This window comes from Squalius cephalus (assembly GCF_949319135.1).
Source record: "Squalius cephalus genome assembly, chromosome: 21".
Taxonomy (NCBI): Eukaryota; Metazoa; Chordata; class Actinopteri; order Cypriniformes; family Leuciscidae; genus Squalius; species Squalius cephalus.
The window spans coordinates 17565717-17588195 of NC_137142.1; the positions used below are offsets into that span (position 1 = coordinate 17565717).

A 22479-nucleotide genomic window follows, 5' to 3' on the forward strand; every position below is an offset into this window, starting at 1 on the left:
ATATTTACTACACTCAAACACCGTCGGCGTGAGCCGAATAACCAGAATTAACACTCTTTGCCAGATTTTCTGGGCCGCTGTACGAACAGCGTTTGTGTGCAGGCGAGCGAGTTGTATAACTGACTCATTGGCTGCAATACACACACTTTCTGCGTGTGAGAAGCTGGCCGCGAGCTTGGATCAGCGAACAGCATAAAAAATGTTGCTGCCAGAGCCGGGATCGAACACGGGTCTCTGGTGTGAAAGCCTGTTATTCTGCCACTGAGCCACAGGGGAAGAGTGCATAGGCTATCGGTTCGCTCGAGCATAAGAGAGTGCGAGTCATGTTTTTCGTCGGCGATAGCGTGCAGACGTGCGTGTATTATAACAGGCTCGTTGCTGCAACATTAACATTTTCAGCCGCCTAAACTCAGAGGGGGCTGAGAAACGTATGGGAATTGGAGAATGGCCCGGCCTCAGCGGGGCTACAAACATCTCCCTCCTCATTCCGCCGGTGAGTGAGGCACGCGGGGTGCTGAGCATTACTCGTGACCGTCCGCTCTGACATCCCTGAGAACGGCGCAGTTTGCGCGGGAAGCGGGGCGAGTAGCCGGAGCGTCGTCATGTTTTGCAGGCGAGCGTGTAAGGTAACAGGCTCGTTTACTGCAATATTAATATTTCCAGCCGCCTGAACTTAGAGGGGACTGAGAAATATGAGAGAAAGGCGGAAGCCAAGCCTCGGTGGGACTCGAACGCTCTCTTTCCTCCTATCACCGGCGAGTGACGGACGCGGGGACAGTAGCTTTCTTGTAACGTAAAGAAAACTAACCCCGCGACTGTCAGCTTCTGCAATCCCTTGTGAGCGGCGCAGTCCGCGCGGCTCGAACAGAGGGAGAGAGTGCGGGGAGAGCGAGTAGCCAGAGAGCGTTATCATGTTTGCAGGCGTGCGTGTACTGTAACAGGCTCGTTTACTGCAATATTAATATTTCCAGCCGCCTGAACTTAGAGGGGACTGAGAAATATGTGAGAAAGGCGGTAGCCAAGCCTCGGTGAGACTCGAACACTCTCTTTTCTCCTATCACCGGCGAGTGACGGACGCGGGGACAGTAGCTTTCTTGTAACGTAAAGAAAACTAACCCCGCGACTGTCAGCTTCTGCAATCCCTTGTGAGCGGCGCAGTCTGCGCGGCTCGAACAGAGGGAGAGAGTGCGGGGAGGGCGAGTAGCCAGAGAGCGTTATCCTGTTTGCAGGCGTGCGTGTGCTGTGACAGGCTCGTTTACTGCAGTATAGATATTCCCAGTAGCCTGAACTAGGAGGGGACTGAGAAATATGTTAGAGATGGAGGTTAGACCGGCCTTGGCGGGTCTAGAACACTCTTTTCTCCTTTCGCCGGGAGACGGCGGGCGGGGGGGGAGGGGGGGTAGCTTTCTTGTAACGTAAAGAAAGCTAGCCCCGTGACCGTACGCGTCTGCGATCCCTTGTGAGCGGCACGTTTTGCGCGGCTCGAACAGAGGGAGAGAGCGAGCCCCGTAATCATCCGCATCTCTAACACACCTTGTGAGAGGCGCAGTTGCGCGGCTCGACAGAGGGAGAGAGAGAGCGGGGAGTGGTGCGAGGCATTTGAAACAACGCCTCGTGTAAAGATACATCAGTAAAACACATAATGAGAAAGGATATATCGCCGGATAGCTGAGCTGGCACGGCAGGCTGAAGGCGGCGAAGATTCGTCCGGCTTCCTCAGGCTGTCCTAGGCTGGCTCGTTGCTGGTTTCGACGGCGACGGCTTCTCTCAGAGAGCAGCGATGCGAAGAGCTTCGCTGAAGAGACAGAAATCAGAGAATTAAGCCTCCGAGCCCTGTTTTTATACGCTCTGACGTCGCCCCTTCTGGCGGGCTGTGACGCGCGAGGGCGCGCGCACCCTGATTGGGCGTGACGTCACGCGGGGCTCACTGGTAGGCTTAAGCAGTTGCCGCGCGGCAGCCAATGAGCACGCAGTATTGCCCGCTCTAGCTCTGCTGTGCTGCCTGCTGCACTGCGTTGACAAATTATGAAAAATTAAGGATAATTTTTTGGCTTCAGTATCTCGAGAAAAGATGACTTTTCCCGTAGCGTAAGTTCCTTACGCAATACGAGAGAACCTCTCGTAAGAGAACTTGATAGCCTAAATAAAACTGTATGTAACAAATATTTTAACATTTTCTAATCTTATTTTAGTAGTTCCAACTTTTTAACTTTTCAAATGTTATTTTATGTTTATATGTAGGCATACAAACAGCTATAGCTATTACTTTTACAACGCGAATAGTTAGTGACTTGCTTGAAACCATAGACTGTATAAACCTTGAAACCTATAATGGTGTGTCTCTTGATAACTGGTGATAGTACTCTGCTCTCGTCCAGCTTCATGGACAAAGTAGCGGCGCGTGACCAAGTCATCAGTGTAGCTTGCAGCTCCCTCTGTTAGAAAATAAATAAGCACTAAACGATTGCTCTTGTAACCAACAGGCAATGTTCGTCGGGAGTTTTTGCAGTGTATTTGCTAGGTTTTTTGTACATCCTGTCGAATGTGGAGATTTCTGGGAACAGCTCTAGTCAGGGACATCACAAAAAAAAACAAAAAGAGTCCTGAGAAACCAGTGACCGACGTCTGATCACCCTAGGCTTAACATTAGCCTACACACCAAGCTTCCGTCTTTTACGGCTGTGTTTGACTTTAGGCTTGTTTGAGATGAGCAAAATCTGCACAGAACTGATCACCGGTGATCATCGCGAGATGCATGCCGGTTAGAAATGTGTCCTAGTGCGGTCCGCCTTGCTCTGATGTCATGCTGACGTATGTCAGAAAAACTCTCGCGATCGCAAGGCGGATATGTGTCGAATTCTGCAGGCGAGCGCAGTTGCTCTCCACCGACTGCGCTGATCAAAAGCATAATGGGAAACGACTTGCTGACGACACAGCTTAATGCTCATTGGTTTAAACAACCGTGATGTATTGTTCTTTTTTAAAATGTTTGAATTTAAAACTCTGATATCATGTTTTTATGTGGATAAATTATGTGTGAGTATTCCCAAACTCTCGGACAGTGTGTTCCCTTATCGAGTCAGTCCCTCCACATTACGTATGGGGAAATCCATTTTCCTCGAATGCTTAAGTCTGATTTGAATAACTCTTTTGCTTGCAAATAGCCAATGGCCCCAGCACCCTCACCTGATTGGCTGACAGCCTCCAATATAGGTGACATCGGGCGTCAAAAGCCTCTGAATCTTTCTTCTTCACCTGGAGCCTGGTTTTGCCGTGGATTCATGCAAACAGAGTGGACAAAGTGGATTATCCCCTCTCGCGTTCCAGTGGATTTTTTGCTTTAAATCGAAGAAATGTCTCTTTGCCGCACGTGTGGTGGTCCTATCGACTTCCCGGATGCACACAAGCAGTGTGTGCTGTGTCTGGGTCGAGCCCACGTGGAGGTGGCACTCGAAGGATCAGGTTGTCGAGCCTGTGAGGAACTGCCTATCAAGATCCTTCGTTCAAGGCTGGCCGTTACCTGTAACGGCGGCCCTCAGACTCCTGCCTCCCGACTCCTGCCTCCCAGGAGGGAGACTGCAGAGGGCTCCATCTATGAACTCTGTCGTGGAGTTGGAGTCGGCCCAACGCCCACGCCGCCCTCACGTATCAGAACCTCTCACCTACGCTGAGGCAGTTACCGCCCTCCGAAGGAAGCATGGGAAATGGTATCTTTCAGGTATAGTGAGGACGACGCCATGTTCACGAGTGCCTCCGACCCGGGAGCATGGTCTGAGGCTCCTTCAGAAGCCACCCCGATCTCGCTGGATGCGGAGCTCATGGCTATTCTCACAGAGGCAGTAGCGGACTTGGAGCTGGACTGGTCAGCCCCCAAAGAACAGCCGTCTAGGAAGTGGATGGACGGGTCCTTCCTCGGTGCGGGCCGTCAGGCGGACGCCCCTCAGAGACCCGCGCCCTTTTTCCCTGAGCGCCACAAGGAGCTCACCCGGTCATGGCACTCCCCTCACTCAGCCCGTCCAAGCCCATGCACAGGGTACCCAGCTGCTTACTACAGTGGAAGGGGCGGAGAAATTGGGTTACACGCGACCGCCTCCCGTCAAGGACGCTGTTGCGGCCCACCTGTGTCCTTCTCCCGGATGGAAAACCGCCTCATTGCCTTCCAGGTCATGTAGAGCCACTGCCCACATCGCCGAGAAGGCATACATCTCAGCTGGACATGCAGCATCTGCCCTCCACACGATGGCAATCCTGCAGGTCTTTCAAACTAAACTCTTGGGGTCCCTGGACGAGGAAGGCCCGGACCCCGACTCTCTCAGGAAGCTACGCACGGCCGCGGATCTTGCTCTAGCCGCCTCTAAAAAAGTCGCGCAGGGTATCGGCCGTAATATGGGCAGCCTCATGGTGTTGCATCGTCACCTGTGGCTGACGTTGACTGAGATGCGCGATGCTGAGAAGAAACAGCTCCTGGACGCACCGGTAAGCCCGTCGGTTCTTTTCGGCGTTGCAGTCGAGGCTTTTTCTGAGAAGTACGACTCTGAAACAATCAAAGATTATGCCACATCTCCTACCTAAACGGTCTCAAGCCCCCCCTAGAGCGAGGTCTAGATCGTCCTCGGCTCAGCGTCCGGCTGGATACGCTAGGCACGCATCCCCGAGCACGATAGAACGACGCAAACCTGAACCGCCGCTTCATCAGAGGCAATTCAGGAAGCTCCGTTTTGGCACGGAACCGGCCTCTAGCAGCCAAGGGCGACTGGCGGACAAGAAGGGGCAGCGTTCCTGATGTTTGTGCCAGGAGGAAGAGAGAACGGGCCGTGCACGACAACGGACCTGCAGCGAAAAGGGCGTGTTCCCACTCAGAGTTCCCTCGGCAACCTACAGTGAAGCCCGAGAATGTTGTTTTCAATGTTATGAAACCGCTGTGTTCTGTTTCAGTAAACATAAAGCATTACATGTCTCAGCTCTTTTCCTCCCTTGACTATTACCCGCGACATAAGCAAAGCCTCTCCTCTGGGAGACGCTTCGCAGGGCAGAAGCCCGGGGCAACCCGAGGATGTGATTTCATGTGTCCCTGTGCAAAGAGCCGCGGACGAGTCACCGGCCACTCATATAGCTGTCAATGCTTCGCCAGCAGCTGGCACGCAGCCCCCGCCGCAGCATGTGTTAATGCCCCCTCTATCGAGCCACCTGAGCGCGTGGTCGATGCTCCCAGCTGCGTCAGATTGGGTAATCAACACTGTAAAACGTGGCTATACGCTTCAGTTTGCTCGCTGACCACCCCACTTCGGCAGCGTGATTGTGTCAGAAGTATCAGAACAGAGCGCCCGCTGCTACGGGCAGAAATCTCCTCTCTCCTGGCCAAACAAGCAGTAGAGATAGTGCCCGGGGAACAGAGAAATCGCGGGTTTTACAGCCGCTATTTTCTAGTCCCGAAAAAGGATGGAGGTATGCGCCCCATCTTAGACCTGAGATCACTGAACAAAGCGCTCGCGAAATGCGGGTTCAAGATGATTACAGTGAAGCAAATCTTCGCGCATATTCAGCCTGGGGATTACTTCATCGCAGTAGATCTGAAGGATGCGTACTTTCACATTCAGATAGCCCCGCATCACAGGCGCTCTCTGCATTTTGCATTCAAAGGTGTCGCATACCAATTCAAAGTGTTGCCTTTCGGGCTGGCTCTGGCCCCCTGTGTATTTACAATGTGCATGAATGCAGCGCTCGCACCCCTGAAGCTCAGTGGGATGCGCATACTGAACTATCTCGACGACTAGCTAGTAACGCTCAATCGAGAGGCGCTCTCGAGGAACACAGACGCAGACTACTCGCCCATCTGACAGAACCAGTCGATCACATTCCTGGGTATGGTTCTGGACTCGCGCACGATGATCGCGCGCTTATTAGAGCCGAGGATCCAGTTCATTCACAATACTCTAGCCCTCTTCGTTCAAGGTAGAGCTGTCCCCTTAAAAACGTTTCAGAGGCTACTGGGTCTGATGGCAGCTGCAGCCTCCGTCTGCAGACTGGGCTTGCTACACATGAGACCGCTGCAGCACTGGTTGCAAAGCCGAGTGCAGCCGCATGCGTGGAGAGCGGTAACAGAACGCCTTACCATAACGCGTTCATGTCTCGAGACTGGCACCGGGGTCTGGCACGACCATGTACGAACATGATGCTGCTATGGGCAGAGTGGTCAGACGGGTGGTGGTCACTATGGATGCATCACTATCAGGCTGGGGAGCCCTCTACGATGGCAGACCAGCGTTCGGTACGTGGGCGGGGGACCAGAAGCGCTGGCATATAAACTGCTTGGAGATGGAAGCGGTTCGTTTAGCTCTGCAGAGCTTCCTCCCGTTCGTGAAAGACCATCATGTTCCAGAACGGACAACATGGCGGTGGTGGCTTACATCAATCGCCAGGGAGGGTTGCGCTCGTGGTCCCTGCAGGGCTTAGCGAGGCAGCTGCTCTTGTGGACGGATCGGATACTTTTGTCGATCCGAGCAGTGCACGTACCGGGAAGTTTGAATTGCGGCGCGGACATGCTGTCCAGGGACGGCATTGTACATGGAGAGTGGAGGCTACACCCGCAAACTATAAATATGATCTGGAATCTCTTTGGCAAAGCGGAGATCGACCTTTTTGCTTCAGAAGAGAACACCCACTGCCCGCTGTACTTCTCACTGACAACAGCTCCCCTGGGAGGGGACGTGCTGTCAAACTGCTGGCCCAAGGGGTGGAAGTATGCTTTACCCCGGCCAAATTAATGCCGCTAGTGCTGCAGAAGATCAGGTAAGAGAGATGTGCGTTTATTCTGGTAGCGCCCAAGTGGCCCAACCAGCCGTGGTTCCCGGAATTAGTGAACATGTCGCAGCTCCCCCCATGGTGAGTCCCGCCGAGAAGGGACCTTTTATCCCAGGCGAGGGGAACCATATGGCACCCCAGCCCAGAGCTGTGGGACCTACATGTGTGGCAGATCAATGCAGAGTATCACAGCAAGTGCTGCAGACGATAGCAGAAGCTAGAGCCCCTTCGAGAGGCTCTTATATGCTCTGAAATGGAAGGTGTTTGCTAACTGGTGTATTGGCAGACGGGATGGCTCCAAGGGTTGTGATATTTCCATTATTCTGACCTTCCTGCAGGAACGTCTGGACGCTGGCAGCTCGCCGTCTACAGCGAAAGTCTACGTACCCGCTATCGCCGCTTTTCGTGAAACGCTAGATGGCCATTCGGTGGGGAAGCACCCCCTGATAACGAGCTTTCTCCGGGGGGCGAGGTGGCTGAATCCTCCCTGCCTTCGCCAGATGCCAGTTTGGGACCTATCGTTAGTGCTCAGTGCGCTCTTCAACCTGCCCTTCGAGCCAGCCGAATCTAGCGACCTTAAAGTGCTCTCGGTTGAGACGGCACTACTGCTCGCGCTAGCCTGCGGGAAACGAGTGGGAGACTTGCATGCCCTGTCAGTGAACAGTGAATGTATGCAGTTCGGACCGGATGATTGCATGGTCAGACTCAAACCCAGACGCGGCTACACACCGAAGGTGCTCTCAACACCGTTCAGAGCTCAGGTGAGTACAATTCAAGCATTTTGTCCCACTGAACTAGACACCAATTCAGTGTCACGCTTTGTGCCCTGTGCGCACGCTACGTGCTTATGTGAACAGGACTAGCCAGTTTCGAGCTTCAGAGCAGCTTTTCGTCTGCTATGCGGGCGCCAAGAAAGGCAGTGCGCTGTCGAAGCAGAGGCTATCTCACTGGATTGTGGAAGCTGTGCAACTAGCTTACCGTAAAACTTCAAATAATAGCCGAGTCCCAAATAGACGCCTGTCTCTTTTAAACGCCTGGTGTGACGACAGGTTTGGGTAAATAAAGGCCGGTCTCAAATAGAGGCCTGGTCTGTTTTTTAGTATCGGGTTGTAGGCCTATATGATCTTCTAAAACCCGTCAGATCGTCTGTTCTATATGTTTTGATTAGATTTCACGTGACAGACGCAACCGTTCATGAACGACTCATCACTATTCGCGCGCGCGCGCTTGTGTGTGTGTGAGGGAGAAAGAGGAGATAATATATTTCTAATATATTTAACTTCGGGATGTTATCCTTAGGTATGTGGCCTGACAGTAGATTCTGATGGAAGCGAGGATCACCTTATCCATTGTTTCAAAGAGGGAGAGCCGTGCGCATCTGGGCGGGAGCTGTTAGTGCAAGCAAGGCAGGCAGAGTTAGCGGAGGCTGGAGAGGGAGAAGTGGAGGAGAGCGACGTGGAGGAGGAATTCGCCAATGAACTTGTAATTGAGGATCGCGGGGATGATGATAGTGATGAATAGAGTAATTTTCTATCACATGATTGCAGTTGTTTTACAGGGTAGTCTGCATTCTTTCTTGTTGAATATGTTTCGGGCAACAAGTTCATATGCTCGATGGATTTTAGCGGTAACTTGTGTTCTGCCCATTGCTGTCACATCGGTTTTTTTATTTATTTTTTATGCTGCCAATAGCCAAAGACATTTCTTACATTAAATGATTTGTTACACACATTCGAATTATAAATAAAACATAATATAATGTGGTAACCTCCTACTGTCATGCTTGAACATCTCAACACTAAATTAAAGGCCTGTCTCTTATAGACGCCTGTCTCAAATACAAGCCGGTGCAGTTCGGCGATTTGGGTAAATAGAAGCCCGGGCTATTATTTGAAGTTTTACGGTATGCCTCCCGAGGAACAGATTGTCTGATAGGAGTGCGCGCCCACTCCACTAGGAGTTTGGCGTCATCATGGGCTTGGGCAAAAAGCATGTCTATTCAGGACATTTGTCTAACAGCGGTCTGGTCATCTCACAACATGTTTGCAAGATTTTATAACCTGGACATTCCCTCGTTCGCACCACATGTTCTGTCAGTGCAGGAGGAGAGAGATGAGCAGCCATTGGGTGACTAAGTCGCCTGAGGAAAGACGCCGATTGACGCGTGTTTCTACCATGGTTTAACCAGGTCGTATAGACAGCGGCAAAGTACTGCAGTAATAGCTGCGGTTGATAATATTCACATTAACTGTTATGTCATGTGGCCCCTTTTATTATGCCCGCGTTCATAAGCCGGCAAATTGCGGCAATGTCCTCAAAGTACCAACATGTTTGCTGCATTTTTCCCCCATATCGCACCAGTTCAGTGTTGCTTAACTGGGTTTGGGGAGATTCTGATGACGTTGACGCCGAGTTGGCTCTGTGCCAGAATACATGAACCGTATTGGCTCTGAATACAGAATACAAAAATCTGTTTTTTTCTTTTTCCTCCTTGGTTGGGGATGTAATCGTCTTCGCTGAAGTGAGCACTGCACACACGAAAATCCTTGATTCTGGATATTTTAGCTCCCGCAGAGTAGCCGATGGTAACCAGCCAAAGCTGTCTCATAGCTATATGCGAAACAGGAAAACGATGGAAATCTGAATGGTGATCCCGGCACATTCTTGTGGTCACAACCTGGGAATTTACAAGTTTGCACCATTGTTTATTTTCTACTTTTTACGTCGTTGTCATTCGATTGTGTAAACCAGGGTTCACCAATCTCGGTCCTGGAGGGCCGCTGTCCCTGCAGAGTTTAGCTCCAACCAGCTCCAACACACCTGTTTGAAAGTTTCTAGTATGCCTAGTGAGACCTTGATTAGCTGGTTCAGGTGTGTTTAATTGGGGTTGGAGCTAAACTCTGCAGGACAGCGGCCCTCCAGGACCGAGATTGGTGAACCCTGGTGTAAACACTATGGAACAGCTGATCAGAACGTGCGCACTGCTGACGTTGACAGCAGCGCGGATTGATAGAAATGGAAAGAAAATAGTGCCGATTAAAACTGAGGTATGAATTTTGTCTGAAGTGTTTTTTGTGATGTAAATTAATCAAGCTTTAAAACGCATATAATTTTTTCACGTAAAAACGCACAGTTTTGAGGCCCCGGAAACTAACCGTGACTACTTTCTTGAAAAACTTCCAGCGGCCAGAACTCTGACCTGGGAGGTGAGCACAGAGTGGGTCAGTGTGTAGTGCTGGTAAGGATTGCATACAACTTCATGTCTTTAATGTCACTGTGAGTGGGTGGAGAGGGGTATCTGGTCTATTGTACATTTGATGGATTCAAGTGGGAATTTTTTTAATTACAATGTATTCACTAATACATTTAATGTGAAGTGTACAAAGAAACAATTTTCAATGGTTATTAAGGCAATTCCACAGGCATTATGAGGTTGTTGAAGCGCGGATGCCGGCACTTTATATAGCCTAGGTGAACTGAACTTTAAGGAGAGAACATGTGCAAATAAAATGATAATGGGAGCCCTTACCTCTGAACTGTTCCCTTTACCATTAAAAAGAAAAAATATGCTTAAAGATTATTCTAAAGAAATTATAAGTATATTAAGAACCAGATACCTCACTCTTCCTATCCCACCAAAAGCTAAAGAAACTAATTTTAAAATATTAAATGGTATTTATCCCTGTAATGTGTTTCTGAAACAAAGGTTTAATATTGATAAGAATAATTGTACTTTCTGTGAGTTGGAGATGGAGACTTTAGAGCATTTGTTTTTTGATTGTAATTATATAAAATCCTTTTGGGGTTCGGTTCATAAGTGGTTATTTGAAAAGGACTCTCAATCACCAGTGTTAGGATTTTATGAGATTAGATTTGGGGTTATATTGAAGGATAAAAAAAGAGACTTGATGTATAACAGTTTAATTATTTTAGCCAAGCAGTTTATACAGTTTATACATGTGTAGATTTATGAAGGTAAGACCTTTTTTTTTTTTTTTTTTTTTGAAGCAGTTAACTCTGTATAAAAAAAGCTTTGAAAGATATAAAAACAAGACAAGCCTTGGAGGTTTTCAATGTTTGATTTGGCATTTATGTATGTTTGAATTGTTTTGATATTGGAGGCACATATTGTTAACATTAATTTGTAAGCCTGATTTTGATTGGTTAATAATAAAAAAATAAAAAAATAAAAATAAAAATAATAATAATAATAAAATAAAAAATAAATATATATATATATATATAAAAAACACCGTGCACGAGCGTGAATATCGTGAATCCCGCGATATCCGCCTAATTCTCACAGGTGTGTCAGATCCACTGCGAGAAGAGAGATCTGTCCGTCTTGCCTGCACTTTTTTCACTCCTCCCCTCGCTGCAGCCGCCTACTCTCGCATACATTTCAGGCGAGGCAAGGCGCATCTCAAACAAGCCTATTGTTCTGGTCTGGATAAGACATATTTGCCACCTCTGCCAAAAAAAGTTTCACTTTAAAGAATTGACTGATTTTATATGCAACATGAAATTTTTAAATTCAGATGAGTTAAAAATAGCAGAAACTACTTTATATGCGCATCTGCCTAAATCCATAAAGGTAAGAAGGCCTATAGGCTATATATGTTTATTTTATGTCACGGTAATCCGCGAATGATTTTACTGTCGCATTTTTTTTTTTTTTAGGTTTATGGGTTTGTTTTTGCTATGAACAGACGGAAACCACACACTTTGGAAGTATTGGTGGATAAGTGGCCAGCTTTTACCACTATCATTGTTCGACCAGATGCAAATGTGAGATTGCGTTGTTTATAATAGCCTACTATCCAAAACTTTGTCAAACTAAACCACTTTATAGTCAACATCACTAATGTTCGTCTGAAATCATTAGAAAAATCGAGCAAAGGACTTTGTGAAGAAGGTGACTCTTTACAGTACAGATGAAGAAGTCCTGAGAAGAATGCTGACTGTGGAAAATGCAATTGACTGGAGCACATACTTCTTAACCCTCTGATGGTCTTCGGGGTCTTTTTGACCCGCAAATGACTTTTGCTCAAATTAAAAAAAAATTTTCCCTTTGTCCAAATGGTATGAAACCTTCTACAGCTCTCAACACTTTCTAGATCTACAAAAAAAAAAATTAAATTGGAATGATATCTGTTTTTATGTTAGCGTGACAAAATTTGTGACACTCGTGGTCTTCGGGGTCTCTGGAGACCCCGCAATCAAAATAGACAAAATTCATCATCAAAATAAAAAACAACGCAGCTCAGGAGACTTGACAGAAATGACAGAAATAAAGTGGCACACTTCCACCAATTCAAAAAGCATCCACAATGCTAAATTATTTTGCTCACAACACGCGTACACACACACACACACACACACACACACACACATAGAGGAATACATTTTTGAGACTATAAAAACTGTTCTCTTATCATTTGTCAAATAAAATCATCCAAAATGCAGTACCACCACAAAAATAAATTGGTGACACTGACACATTGAAAATGTGCACACTCACACACACACACACACACACACACACACACACACACACACACACACACACACACACACACACACACACACACACACACAATGAACATTTGTAAGGCTATAATTTGTCAAATAAAATAATCCAAAATGCAGTACCACCACAAAAATAAATTGGTGACACTGACACACACACACAGGAACATTTGTAGGGCTATAATTTGTCAAATAAAATCATCCAAAATTCAGAACCACTACAAATATAAAGTGGTGACACTGGCACATCGACAATGTGTCTAATCATTGAATTTGAACCTTGATTCTAATCATAATGTAACATTATTGAAAAACTGGGGGGGTTTTCAGTACAAAAAAAATTGTGATTTTATAATATTTAGATATGAATCCAACTGAATCCAACTTGTGAAAAGATATCTTTCAGGTAGTCAAATAGCAAATAGCATATAGTGGAGCTCTATAGCCATCTAGTGGTTAAAGTGTTGTTTTTTTTTTAATGCTGCATTTTCCAAAAAATGGGCATAAATGTTACATTAAACCATTTAAAATGATCCATGTTATCCCCATGAATGAAAGTTAGAAATCTGGGTTTTTTATAAAGTGAATTTTACATCAAATGCAGTTTTTTTGTAAAAAGCTTATTTAAATAAATATTTATTTATTTATTTATAGAAATTTAAAAGATATCCTAAATTCTCCAAAAACTGCACAAATGTTGAGTAAAAACATTAACAAACAGAATAAAATTATATTTGTAAAAAAAAAAACCTATTATCTTGTTACAAAATTAAATGTTATTGTCTGGGGCCTCTGGAGACCCCAAAAAACACAAGTGTAGACATAAATAAAGACCATCAGAGGGTTAATAGGAGGTATGTCTTTTCCTCCAATTTTATATTATATATAATATTATTAATGCGACTTCTGGTTATTTTAATTACATTAATGCTAGGATGTGATACACGTCATTCGCCAATGCTGAAGGAAATTGCTGCTTCTCGGGGTGTCAATATGAAAGGTTTCTCCTTAGCGCACCTTATGATATTATCTGATTCCAGTCATTTGCCTGATACCAGGTAAGATGGTCCCTCTATTTATTCTGTTTTAAAAGGTTATGTCATGAACTCGTAAATATCGATTTGTGTTGCATTATATGCATTTAAATAAAAGATTGATAATGCTTTAAATTTTCCCTTAAAAATCTTCACGTCTTTCCTCAGAGACCTTGAGACCAGAGTGTCTGTCCTGAATGAGTCACATGCCGATGTAGTTAACAAGACTTGGAAATTTGGTGGGAATGACGAAGGTTACAGGAACATCCTGAATCTCATCAGCCATTTCCCCACATGCTGCATTACAGATGAGAACAACCAGCCTGTGTCCTGGGTACTGTTGTATGATTACTGTGCACTTGGAATTTTATACACTCTACCCGAGCACCGTGGAAAGGGATATGCCAAAACCCTGGTCACTACAATGGCAAAGAAGCTCCATTCTCAGGGCTATCCTGTTTACTGTTTCATTGAAGAATGCAATCAGCTTTCCTACAAACTTTTTACAAGCCTTGGTTTTACAGAGGACTGCTCTTATAGGGCTGACTGGTACGAATTCATTTGTTAGAATGAATACTATTACTCCTATGTGACTGAAAAAAACCCTCCTTGAATGTCAGCATGAAATCAAAATTGACAATTCTCATTTTTTAATGGAAGGGTTTATTATAAAAATGGCATTGTTTATTATAAATGATTTATTCGTGCACGTCATTTTTTTTTTTTTTAATTCATATGCTCTTGTAATCTTTAATCAAAAACTTTAACTTTTCCTCCCCTTGCAACTCTGATTACATAAAGGTGCAGTCATGACAAAAATATCTATTTTAGTTGTAACATTTTCTACACATTTTGATGATGACATTGTGTTCTAGAACTTTCAATAAATATGTTTTATGAATGAAAACATCATTGGTAAACCACCAAACTTATATTTGAACATCAGAATTGACGATTACGCACGCATAGGCCAGGGTAATGACTTGCCTCATGTTAGGGGAAATCTGTGTCATGTCAAGTATTACAGTTTTTTTTACAATTGCTAACAACACACTAAAATGACATGCACAGCACAATTGTTTAAACTGACACACATAGAGCAAAACCTCTTCTCAAGTCTCCAAAAGTCTAAAGACATTTTCTGCTTTACACACATTTTGCAATTAAAAATGGCACTTTTTAAATGCACTGAACACGGTTCTCTGCATAAGACACAACAATCTGACATAAATTAACATGCCATTTCAAAGCACTGCCATTCAAAATGACACTGTATGAGTGACTTGGCCAATACATGTGCCACCTGGCCAAACACCTCAATGGTTAATTGTTAACACTTCAATCTTTTTTAGTTTACTGTTTTTTGTGAGCATATTTTTGTTTAGTCCAATGTAAAGATATCTGCTGTGCATATGTTGCACTGACTTGTTTGGTGAAAAATAAAAATGTTTCAACAGCATGTGTGTGTATCTGCAAATATTTCTGTGCATGTGAACAATCTGAAGAATTTTCTACAATTTGAACTATTTTAGTATCATGTCAAAGCATACTAAAGATGAGTGCTTTTCATTTTGCCAAACAGTGTGTAGTTGATTTGACAAAAATCTGGTAATATGAATGAAGTGTGTGCCATTTCGAGCAAAAGTTTGATTTTGATAAAGTATGGGATCAATTTCCCGCCTAAAGTATTGCAGCAACGGATCAAAAAATAATTGTGAATCAAAAATTTAAAAACACATGTAAAATATATTGCACAAACTGAAAAACATAATGCAAAATTATCAGAATAGCAAACAACGTGGTCACGGATCAAAATATAATAAGCGTGAATCAAGAAATAACAAGCATGAATAAAAACCTTAAACGCATTAAAAGTTATTTTGCACAAAACTTAAACTTATGGTCATGCTTTCTTAAAAAGTATGTTTTCCTTGGTTTTATTACTCTGTACTTTGTGCTCTCTTGCATTTTCTGCTCATATTTTACTCTTTTGTACGCTTGTGCTGTTTTTCTCTTCGCTCGTCTTTCTATGTTCTGCGCTTGCTTTCCCAAATGTTGCAGTTCCAGTTTCGTATAAATTAGGGCGGGCTTAAGTGTCACCATTGGTCCACTAGTTCTAGATTGACATTGACAGCTCCTCCTCTAGCCAATCAATCAAAGAGGGCAGTTGACGTCACACCAATGCGACTCCTGGCTATGCTTACTTATACAGGGGAAGACGACAGTTTAATTTAACTTTACAAAGACTTTCAAGCAGTAAAGCTATATGAACTACGGAAATAAATAATTAAATTAATCTTTTTTTTGAGATACATGATAATGTTAATGTGCACACTGGTAATTGGTGTTAAACAATATTACTTGGCTCATGATGTCAATAGGCATTATCTGAAGACTTTAGGACTTTGACCTGTCACATATATGGAATATTCTATAAATGTATATATAGTATATGGTCTATTCTATAAGTTGTATATTCATATAAAACTATTCTAATTAAATTTTGTTCACAAAGGAAATAAATAAAGGTCCCGATCCGGGAACGATTCCACGTTGGGTGCTGTAGATTTAATGCGTTGCGTTGCGTGAGCACTTGTGAACTCTCAACTTTAACTTAACAAACCCATAAAAAGCAATCCCTTCCTGGTAGTAGGCTACGTACTGGGCAGGGTTGCCAGCTCTGCGTTAAAATGAACACGTACCAAAAATCAAAATAGGCCTGTCTGTGCCATTCATTCCCATACCGAAAATACACATTTTATGGTCAGTGGTAGTAGGCCTAGATAAAATGAAAGCACTATCATAATAAACACAGCTCAAAGGCTCTATACCAGTGACCCTACTTAACAAAACTTCAAATCTAGCACAGTTTTATCAATGGTGAAATATCAAATATTTCAATACAAGCATTTCAGTCAAACACAATTTATGCAATATGTCAAAACTTTAACTTTCAAAAGAAAAAACAACCCGCGGCAACAGTTCAAAAGTAGCCCATTTCCGTGAAAAACAGCGGACTTGGCAACCCTGAAACCTGGTCTGTTCTTAGGGTGGGAGGCTTTTAAATGCACTGCGCGAGCAATACACGCTGACGCCGAAAGAAGAGACCCCTCACAATGCGTCAGCTGACTACAGAGGATCTGAAAACCCTGGAAGTAGACCTTAAAAACTACTTTCCACATTCGCTGCAGGTTTGAAAGCATTTATTGAGCTAATAAAGTAGCTCACCTTCAAATGATCATGTCATCAGCATAAGTTTGCTACCAAACTTATGACAAAAAAATTACTAAAATTCATAGAATGCTTTACTTTAGGTATACATGCAACTCAACTGTCAGCGTTAGCAGTAAACTTATATAATATTTTATTTTGTCCTGGATACATATAGGTATATGGGTGTATTGTTCAACTCAACAGAACTGGACAGAGAGCTGATCCTGTTAGTGTGTTTGTTGACCTGTGGCCAGACTTCAGAGTGGTACTCATTAAACCAGAAATCTGTGAGGTATAAGGAATATTACAAAATTTAAGTGATTGGTTGGAAATTTCACAATACTTAGGATAGGTTCAACAACCCGTTTCCTTTTTTTCTACAGACAGGAGACCTTTTCAAAGACTTGACTGTGTTTTCAAAAAATGATGTCTACCTCAGAGACCTGCTGGCACAGACAGATGTCATTGACTGGAAAATGTATATTTGCTTAGGTACTTGTATTTCTTTTTGCAATTTCTTTTTTTTTTTACATTAGTATAAATCACGGAAATGGTCTCAAACTCTTTTTCCATTGAAATCTTTGTCTCAAGCCGCTGAGCTTCATCATGAAAAGATGCTGGAATTTGTGGCTATAAACAGAGGTGTACCCATGAAGAAAGAAGCAGTGTGCCACAAGTTGGTTCTTCGAGAGCCATCAAAATGTTCACAAATTAATAGGTGAAGTATATCCACTGTAATCATTAACACCACACTTCAGACACAGTTTTATGGCAGTTCATAGTTCAAGCTATGTTGCAGTAATCTGTCACTGAGTACAAGCACTGTAAGCGAAACATGTAACCTTTTAATGGCTCTTCGGTTGTTGTTGTCATCATCATTGTATCTCACTCTTAACCCTCTGTTGGTCAAGTAATTTTAGAATGAAAAGTTTATGGTTTGAATTTTCAATTTTTTTTTACTTCATTGAAATGGTACGAAACTTGTGCCACATATGAACACAAAAAAATTGTAGACATGATTAGAAAAGGTTAAATGGTCTTAAAAAATTGTCAGACATATGATCTTAACAGTCAAAAATGAATGCCATTGGATATGAATGGGAAATTTGAAAATACAAAGCAATTTTTGAGTACAGTCTACAAATAAGCCACAATGAAGTAGTCTTCTTTGATAATATCTAAAATGTATATCCAATGCAAAACCTAATAAAAGTAAGGGATAATGCCTGAAACCATTTTTATAAGTAACTATAAGTATAAGGCTATATTGGCATCTAGTGCACAATGGTATTGTATGTGATTTTCTTTACGTTTCCCACCAGATGACACCAACCTGCCTTCCATGCATTGGATTTATAAAAACCTTTTTAACAAACTAAAACTACTTAAAACTTAAAGCTTTTTAAACAACTACAAACTTTCTGGATGGCCAACATAAAGTTTGTCTCAAACATTTTAATCTAGTTTTTCTCATATTTGTATTATTTTAGTGTATAATTTAGAGGTTATGTTGTCTAGTACCATAAACCCCCCTAAAAATACAACATATTAAACAAAATATACTGCAATAATTTATTAAAAACAAACGTTACCCTTATTTTCTTTGGTCTGTATTGACCACCAAGGTTCACAAGTGTGACCCCTAAAGGCAGGCTCACACTCACACTACAGGACTTTGGGCTGGATTTCGCTGTCGCAGACAGATTTCCAAGCTCTGTGACAAAACCCGTTGCTGTCGCTTAAGCTCGTCAAATATGAGCATGTCAGTGACCTGATCTGAGTCTGTCTCCAGCAGTCACACACGTTGCGAAATTTTCGAACCTGTTTGATATTATCGCCAAGTGATCTTGTAGTGCGAGTGATGAAACAACATGGTAAACTGCTCTGATGATATCATGCACCTAAACATACATGAATAAAAGGCGACAATTTGATCATAATTGTTTTATACTAAGAATCTAACAAAAAAATATATTTAAAAAATGTAAATAAGTGGTTTTTGCTCTATACTTAACATTATGATATATTTTATTTACCATCAGTTTTTGCTGAATCGACATGGACCTCCAACCTGCGTGTATTTCTGGCCAAATTTCTTTTTTTGTATGATCTTTTTTTCTGTACATATGACTTGGGCAGCGAGCATGAGTGGCTCTCTAATGTCTCGCATGTATTCATGTGAGAAAAAGATTTTTCGTTGTTGGTCGGGGTTGCCGCTTGGCCAAAGATCTTGTAGTTTGTGCACCATTTCGGCGTTGTGTTGTTTCGTATGAGCGCTGCTAAGACCAGAAGGCGACAAGATAAATTGTTGTGTAGTGTGCCCCATAGTTCTGTAGTGTGAGCCTGCCTTTAGTGACGAATATCAGGTTGAACTAAAATTTGTTTTCTTTTTCTTGCAGTTTATCACTGAAGCTGTCTTCTCTCAACGAGTCTCATCTTGCACTAGTTAACAGTACCTGGAAGTTTGGCTGTGAACACAGCAAAGTAATGATTAAGAATATGATTTTGAACTTTCCCTCTTGTTGTGTCCTGGACGAGGATGATCGACCAGTAGCATGGATATTAACTTATCTCTCCTGTGCTATGGGAATGTTGTACACGGTTCCAGAACACAGAGGAAAAGGCTATGCAAAAGCACTGGTCACCGTTATGTCAAAGAGACTCCACTCTCAAGGCTATCCAGTGTACTGTTTTATAGAGGAGGAGAACCAGTTATCCTACAGGCTCTTTACAAGCCTGGGTTTCACAGAGGAACCGGATTACAAGGCAGCCTGGTTTGTATTTAATGATTTTTAATTGGGCCATATCAGAACAACCAATCAGAATTGTTTAGCTTCTGTCTGAAATGCTATGTATTATGTAAAAGCTGTTTTCTGATATAATGTAGTACAACTTTAAAAACAAAATCTACATCAACAACCAAAACAATTGATTTATTTAAATAAGGAATCCATTCCATCAATAAAATGTGTACAACACAACTATTTATTCTTTATATCACATGTAAAACAAACATTTACAACATTGTGTAGCATCAGCTTGATTTGTAAGCCGTTTTATTTTTCTGCATACTCTTCTAGTCGAAGCAGCCATTTCTCCCAGAATGGCTTAATCTGTTGTGAGTTCAAGAAGTGAGCGTGTGCGGGTGATCCATCTTTGTAGGCCACCACAATTAAACCATTTTGTACCTATGTGTAAACAACAGAACATGATGGAAGACTCCAATGGAAAATGTCAAGTCATTTAAAGAGAGTAAATGCCTTTAGGCCCTGTATATACCTGGCAATAAGATGTTCATTAGTGGTCAGACAAGAGTGTTTACACAGGGTATTAACATGTGACCACTTTCAAAAAGATTGTGAGGGGAGCGATTTTATGACTACATAGTATACATGGTACATACATTACTGTTAAGCTTTAGTGTAGGTAAGATTTTTTTAAATGCTTCAGGAAGTCTCTTATGCTCATCAAAGTAGTATTTATTTGATCAAAAATACAGTTAAATAATTACAATTCAAAATAACTGTTTTCTACTTTAGTGACTTTTAGACCCCTTTACCTTTTTTTAATGAAAAGTGACAAATCTAGTGACTTTTTGGACTGCTGGCCTGGTTAACATGTAGTCAGTCACTATATCATAATCTTTTTTCATATTTTGACAGAAAATTTGTAAATGAGAACAGTTTTTTTTTGGGGGGGATATACAGTATGTAAGCACGGATTAGGAGAGAAAAAAATATGTAAAGTACCGACAGTTGGCGCATTATGTCATCTGTTTATCATTTCGCTTCTTTCTGAGCAGGCTTTTTTTCCAATCCTAGCACAAAATTGATAGTTCAAGCTGAATTCTCATTCAAGTACCTGCATTAATTCATCTGTGTTACTGCATGTTGACATCAGGCAAAATGTAGTTCTGTGATGTCTTGTGCATATAATAATAATTTGTTACATTTATATAGCGCTTTTCTTTGCACTCAAATCGCTTTACATATGGAAGGAAGGAATCTCCTCAACCACCACCAATGTGAAGTGGCAGCCATACTGTGCCAGAACGCCCACCACACACCAGCTTATTGGTGGAGAGGAGCTAGGGTGATGAAGCTAATCAGTATTTATATGGGGATGATTAGGATGCCATGATGGACAGAGGCCAATGGGAAAATTTGGCCAGGATTCCAGGGTTAAACCCCTACTCTTTTCCGAAGGACATCCTGGGATTGTTTACGACCACAGAGAGTCAGGACCTCGGTTTAACGTCTCATCCGAAGGGCGGTGCTTTTTTTTTTGTGACAGTATAGTGTCTGCATCATTATACTGGGGCGTTAGGACCCCCTGCTGGCCTAACTAACATATATTTGTTTCAGATCTCAATACCAGGTGTAAATGGGGTCATAGTAATGTTTACCTGGTAGCTGTAGTTGTTGTCACTGTTCAAGGCTCCAATGTATGCAGCTACTTGTAATGGATTGTCATAAGTATGGCGAAGCAAGGGCTTAGGCTTTTCAGAGGTCTTCCAGTCAATGACACACAATGAACCTCTGTGTGAAAGCAGATGAACTTTAGTTTTAGGGGACAATTCAACATGACCAACATATAAAAAATGAATGAATAACAATGTCAATATGTGCAAGAAAGCATCAAGAATAGGCCTACATGATTCTATTAAAAAAAATCCAGGATTCAAATACATTAAAAAGTGTATGAGGAATCTGATTATGAATTCTTATATGACTTTTTGATTCAAAGGAATTCATCTCACCTGTACTGGGCAATACAATCTACAATCCCCACGTACTGTAAAGTAGAATGATGCACAGCACTCTCAATAGCTCTCACTCCTGTTATATCATTCAGCACATGAGATGCACTCTCTACAAATCCGGACACGTCCAATGGGCGCTCAGGGTCCTCTTTAGAAGGGGTTTCCTGGGTGAAATGGTCCTCAATGGCAGAATGGAACAGCCGTCCTTGTCTGAAAATGTCTAAAACACAACACATTAATTAGGAGGAGGAGTTATTTTAATATTCAATTAAATAAAATAAATATTCTTACTCAAGCTGTATTCTTTAAATCCTTCCTCTCCGAGGTCAGCAATCATCCTTCTCTTCCACCTCTCCAGGTAAAAGGCTTGGTCAGGTGGCATGGTCTTCTGTAGGATTCGGGTCACACTAGGTGATGTATTAGAGTCCCTCTGTAATGTTATACGAGCCAAAGGTCCTGGCACATATTCCGACTGACCTTTGGCCTCATTTAACAGTGGATGCAGGTTTTTAGGTACTTTGGGCTGTTGTGAAGGCGGTCTGGACCTTATTACAGGTCCGTACAGCTGACAGTCCTCATCCTCGATGCTCGCAGGAGTCTGGGAGCTGGTTTTTGAGGACAACACCGCGCGCACCAGAGACGAGTAGCGCTCTGTGTCCACTGTGCTGTATTGACTGACCTTTTTGCGTGCTCGCCATTGACAGCTGGTTGAAAAGTTGTCCACACGCGAGAACTGACCAGAGGGGAAGCCCATTGATCTCGCACACTTGCATTGTATCAATAGCTTCAATACTTGCATTGTTATCGCCATACGTAACGTTAATGTTCTTATCCGGTTTCTATGGGGATGTTTACATCTACTTTCTCATGCTTTTGAAAAATTGATAGATATAGTAAAATAAATAAACCAAAAAAAAGTTAGCGATCACGCTGTTACTACATTTCAGATTCAAATGGAGCGCAGTTTGAACTGGATCTGCTGGGGAATTATGGTAGTTGTATGGTAATTGTAGTTTGAACTTCATCGAACGTACGTTGAACACGTTCCCATAAAACAGCATTTCCCACAATGCAACTTTTAGGAATAGGATTTGAAAGTAGTTTTTGTATTTAATTGACAGCAAACGCATAAGTTCTACA

The 22479-nt window shown here is 42.9% G+C and overlaps 3 protein-coding genes across 4 annotated transcripts in view; 2 read left to right on the forward strand and 1 right to left on the reverse strand.

Moving 5' to 3' along the window:
- Positions 1–22333, reverse strand: part of mgme1 (mitochondrial genome maintenance exonuclease 1) — a gene marked incomplete at its 3' end in the record, with an annotated part of 29615 nt that extends 7282 nt beyond the window's left edge. Inside the window, exons 1-4 of one of the 2 annotated variants that reach the window (XM_079855877.1) lie at positions 21631–22333; positions 21337–21559; positions 20983–21115; positions 19634–19765 (exon numbers count right to left, since the gene is read on the reverse strand). In XM_079855877.1, coding sequence (XP_079712003.1) covers positions 19634–19765; positions 20983–21115; positions 21337–21559; positions 21631–22150 — 1008 coding nt within the window. In that variant the 5' untranslated portion in view covers positions 22151–22333. Of the gene's footprint in view, positions 1–19633; positions 19766–20982; positions 21116–21336; positions 21560–21630 lie in introns of those variants that run through there. The other variant, XM_079855878.1, reaches the window with a different exon arrangement.
- On the forward strand, positions 11241–14822 carry LOC307149533 (glycine N-acyltransferase-like protein 3). The gene is given in 5 exon segments (XM_079855886.1): positions 11241–11395; positions 11482–11589; positions 11687–11806; positions 13267–13388; positions 13533–14822. Coding segments are annotated over 5 exon segments (825 nt in total). The 5' UTR covers positions 11241–11320; the 3' UTR covers positions 13933–14822.
- LOC307149531 (glycine N-acyltransferase-like) lies at positions 15570–19621 on the forward strand. Its single transcript, XM_079855884.1, has 5 exons — positions 15570–16555; positions 16753–16869; positions 16961–17069; positions 17169–17295; positions 18977–19621. The coding sequence occupies exons 1-5, from the start codon at positions 16481–16483 to the stop codon at positions 19371–19373; spliced, it is 825 nt and encodes a 274-aa protein (XP_079712010.1). The 5' UTR covers positions 15570–16480; the 3' UTR covers positions 19374–19621.
- Positions 22334–22479: the final 146 nt, after the last annotated feature.

Coding starts and splice junctions, on each gene's coding strand:
- LOC307149531 (XM_079855884.1), top strand. CDS start 16,481: ATGCGTCAGCTGACTACAGAGGATCTGAAAACCCTGGAAGTAGACCTT. Junction 16,556..16,752: donor ACTTTCCACATTCGCTGCAG/GTTTGAAAGCAT, acceptor GGATACATATAG/GTATATGGGTGTATTGTTCA. Junction 17,296..18,976: donor AAATGTTCACAAATTAATAG/GTGAAGTATATC, acceptor TTTTTCTTGCAG/TTTATCACTGAAGCTGTCTT.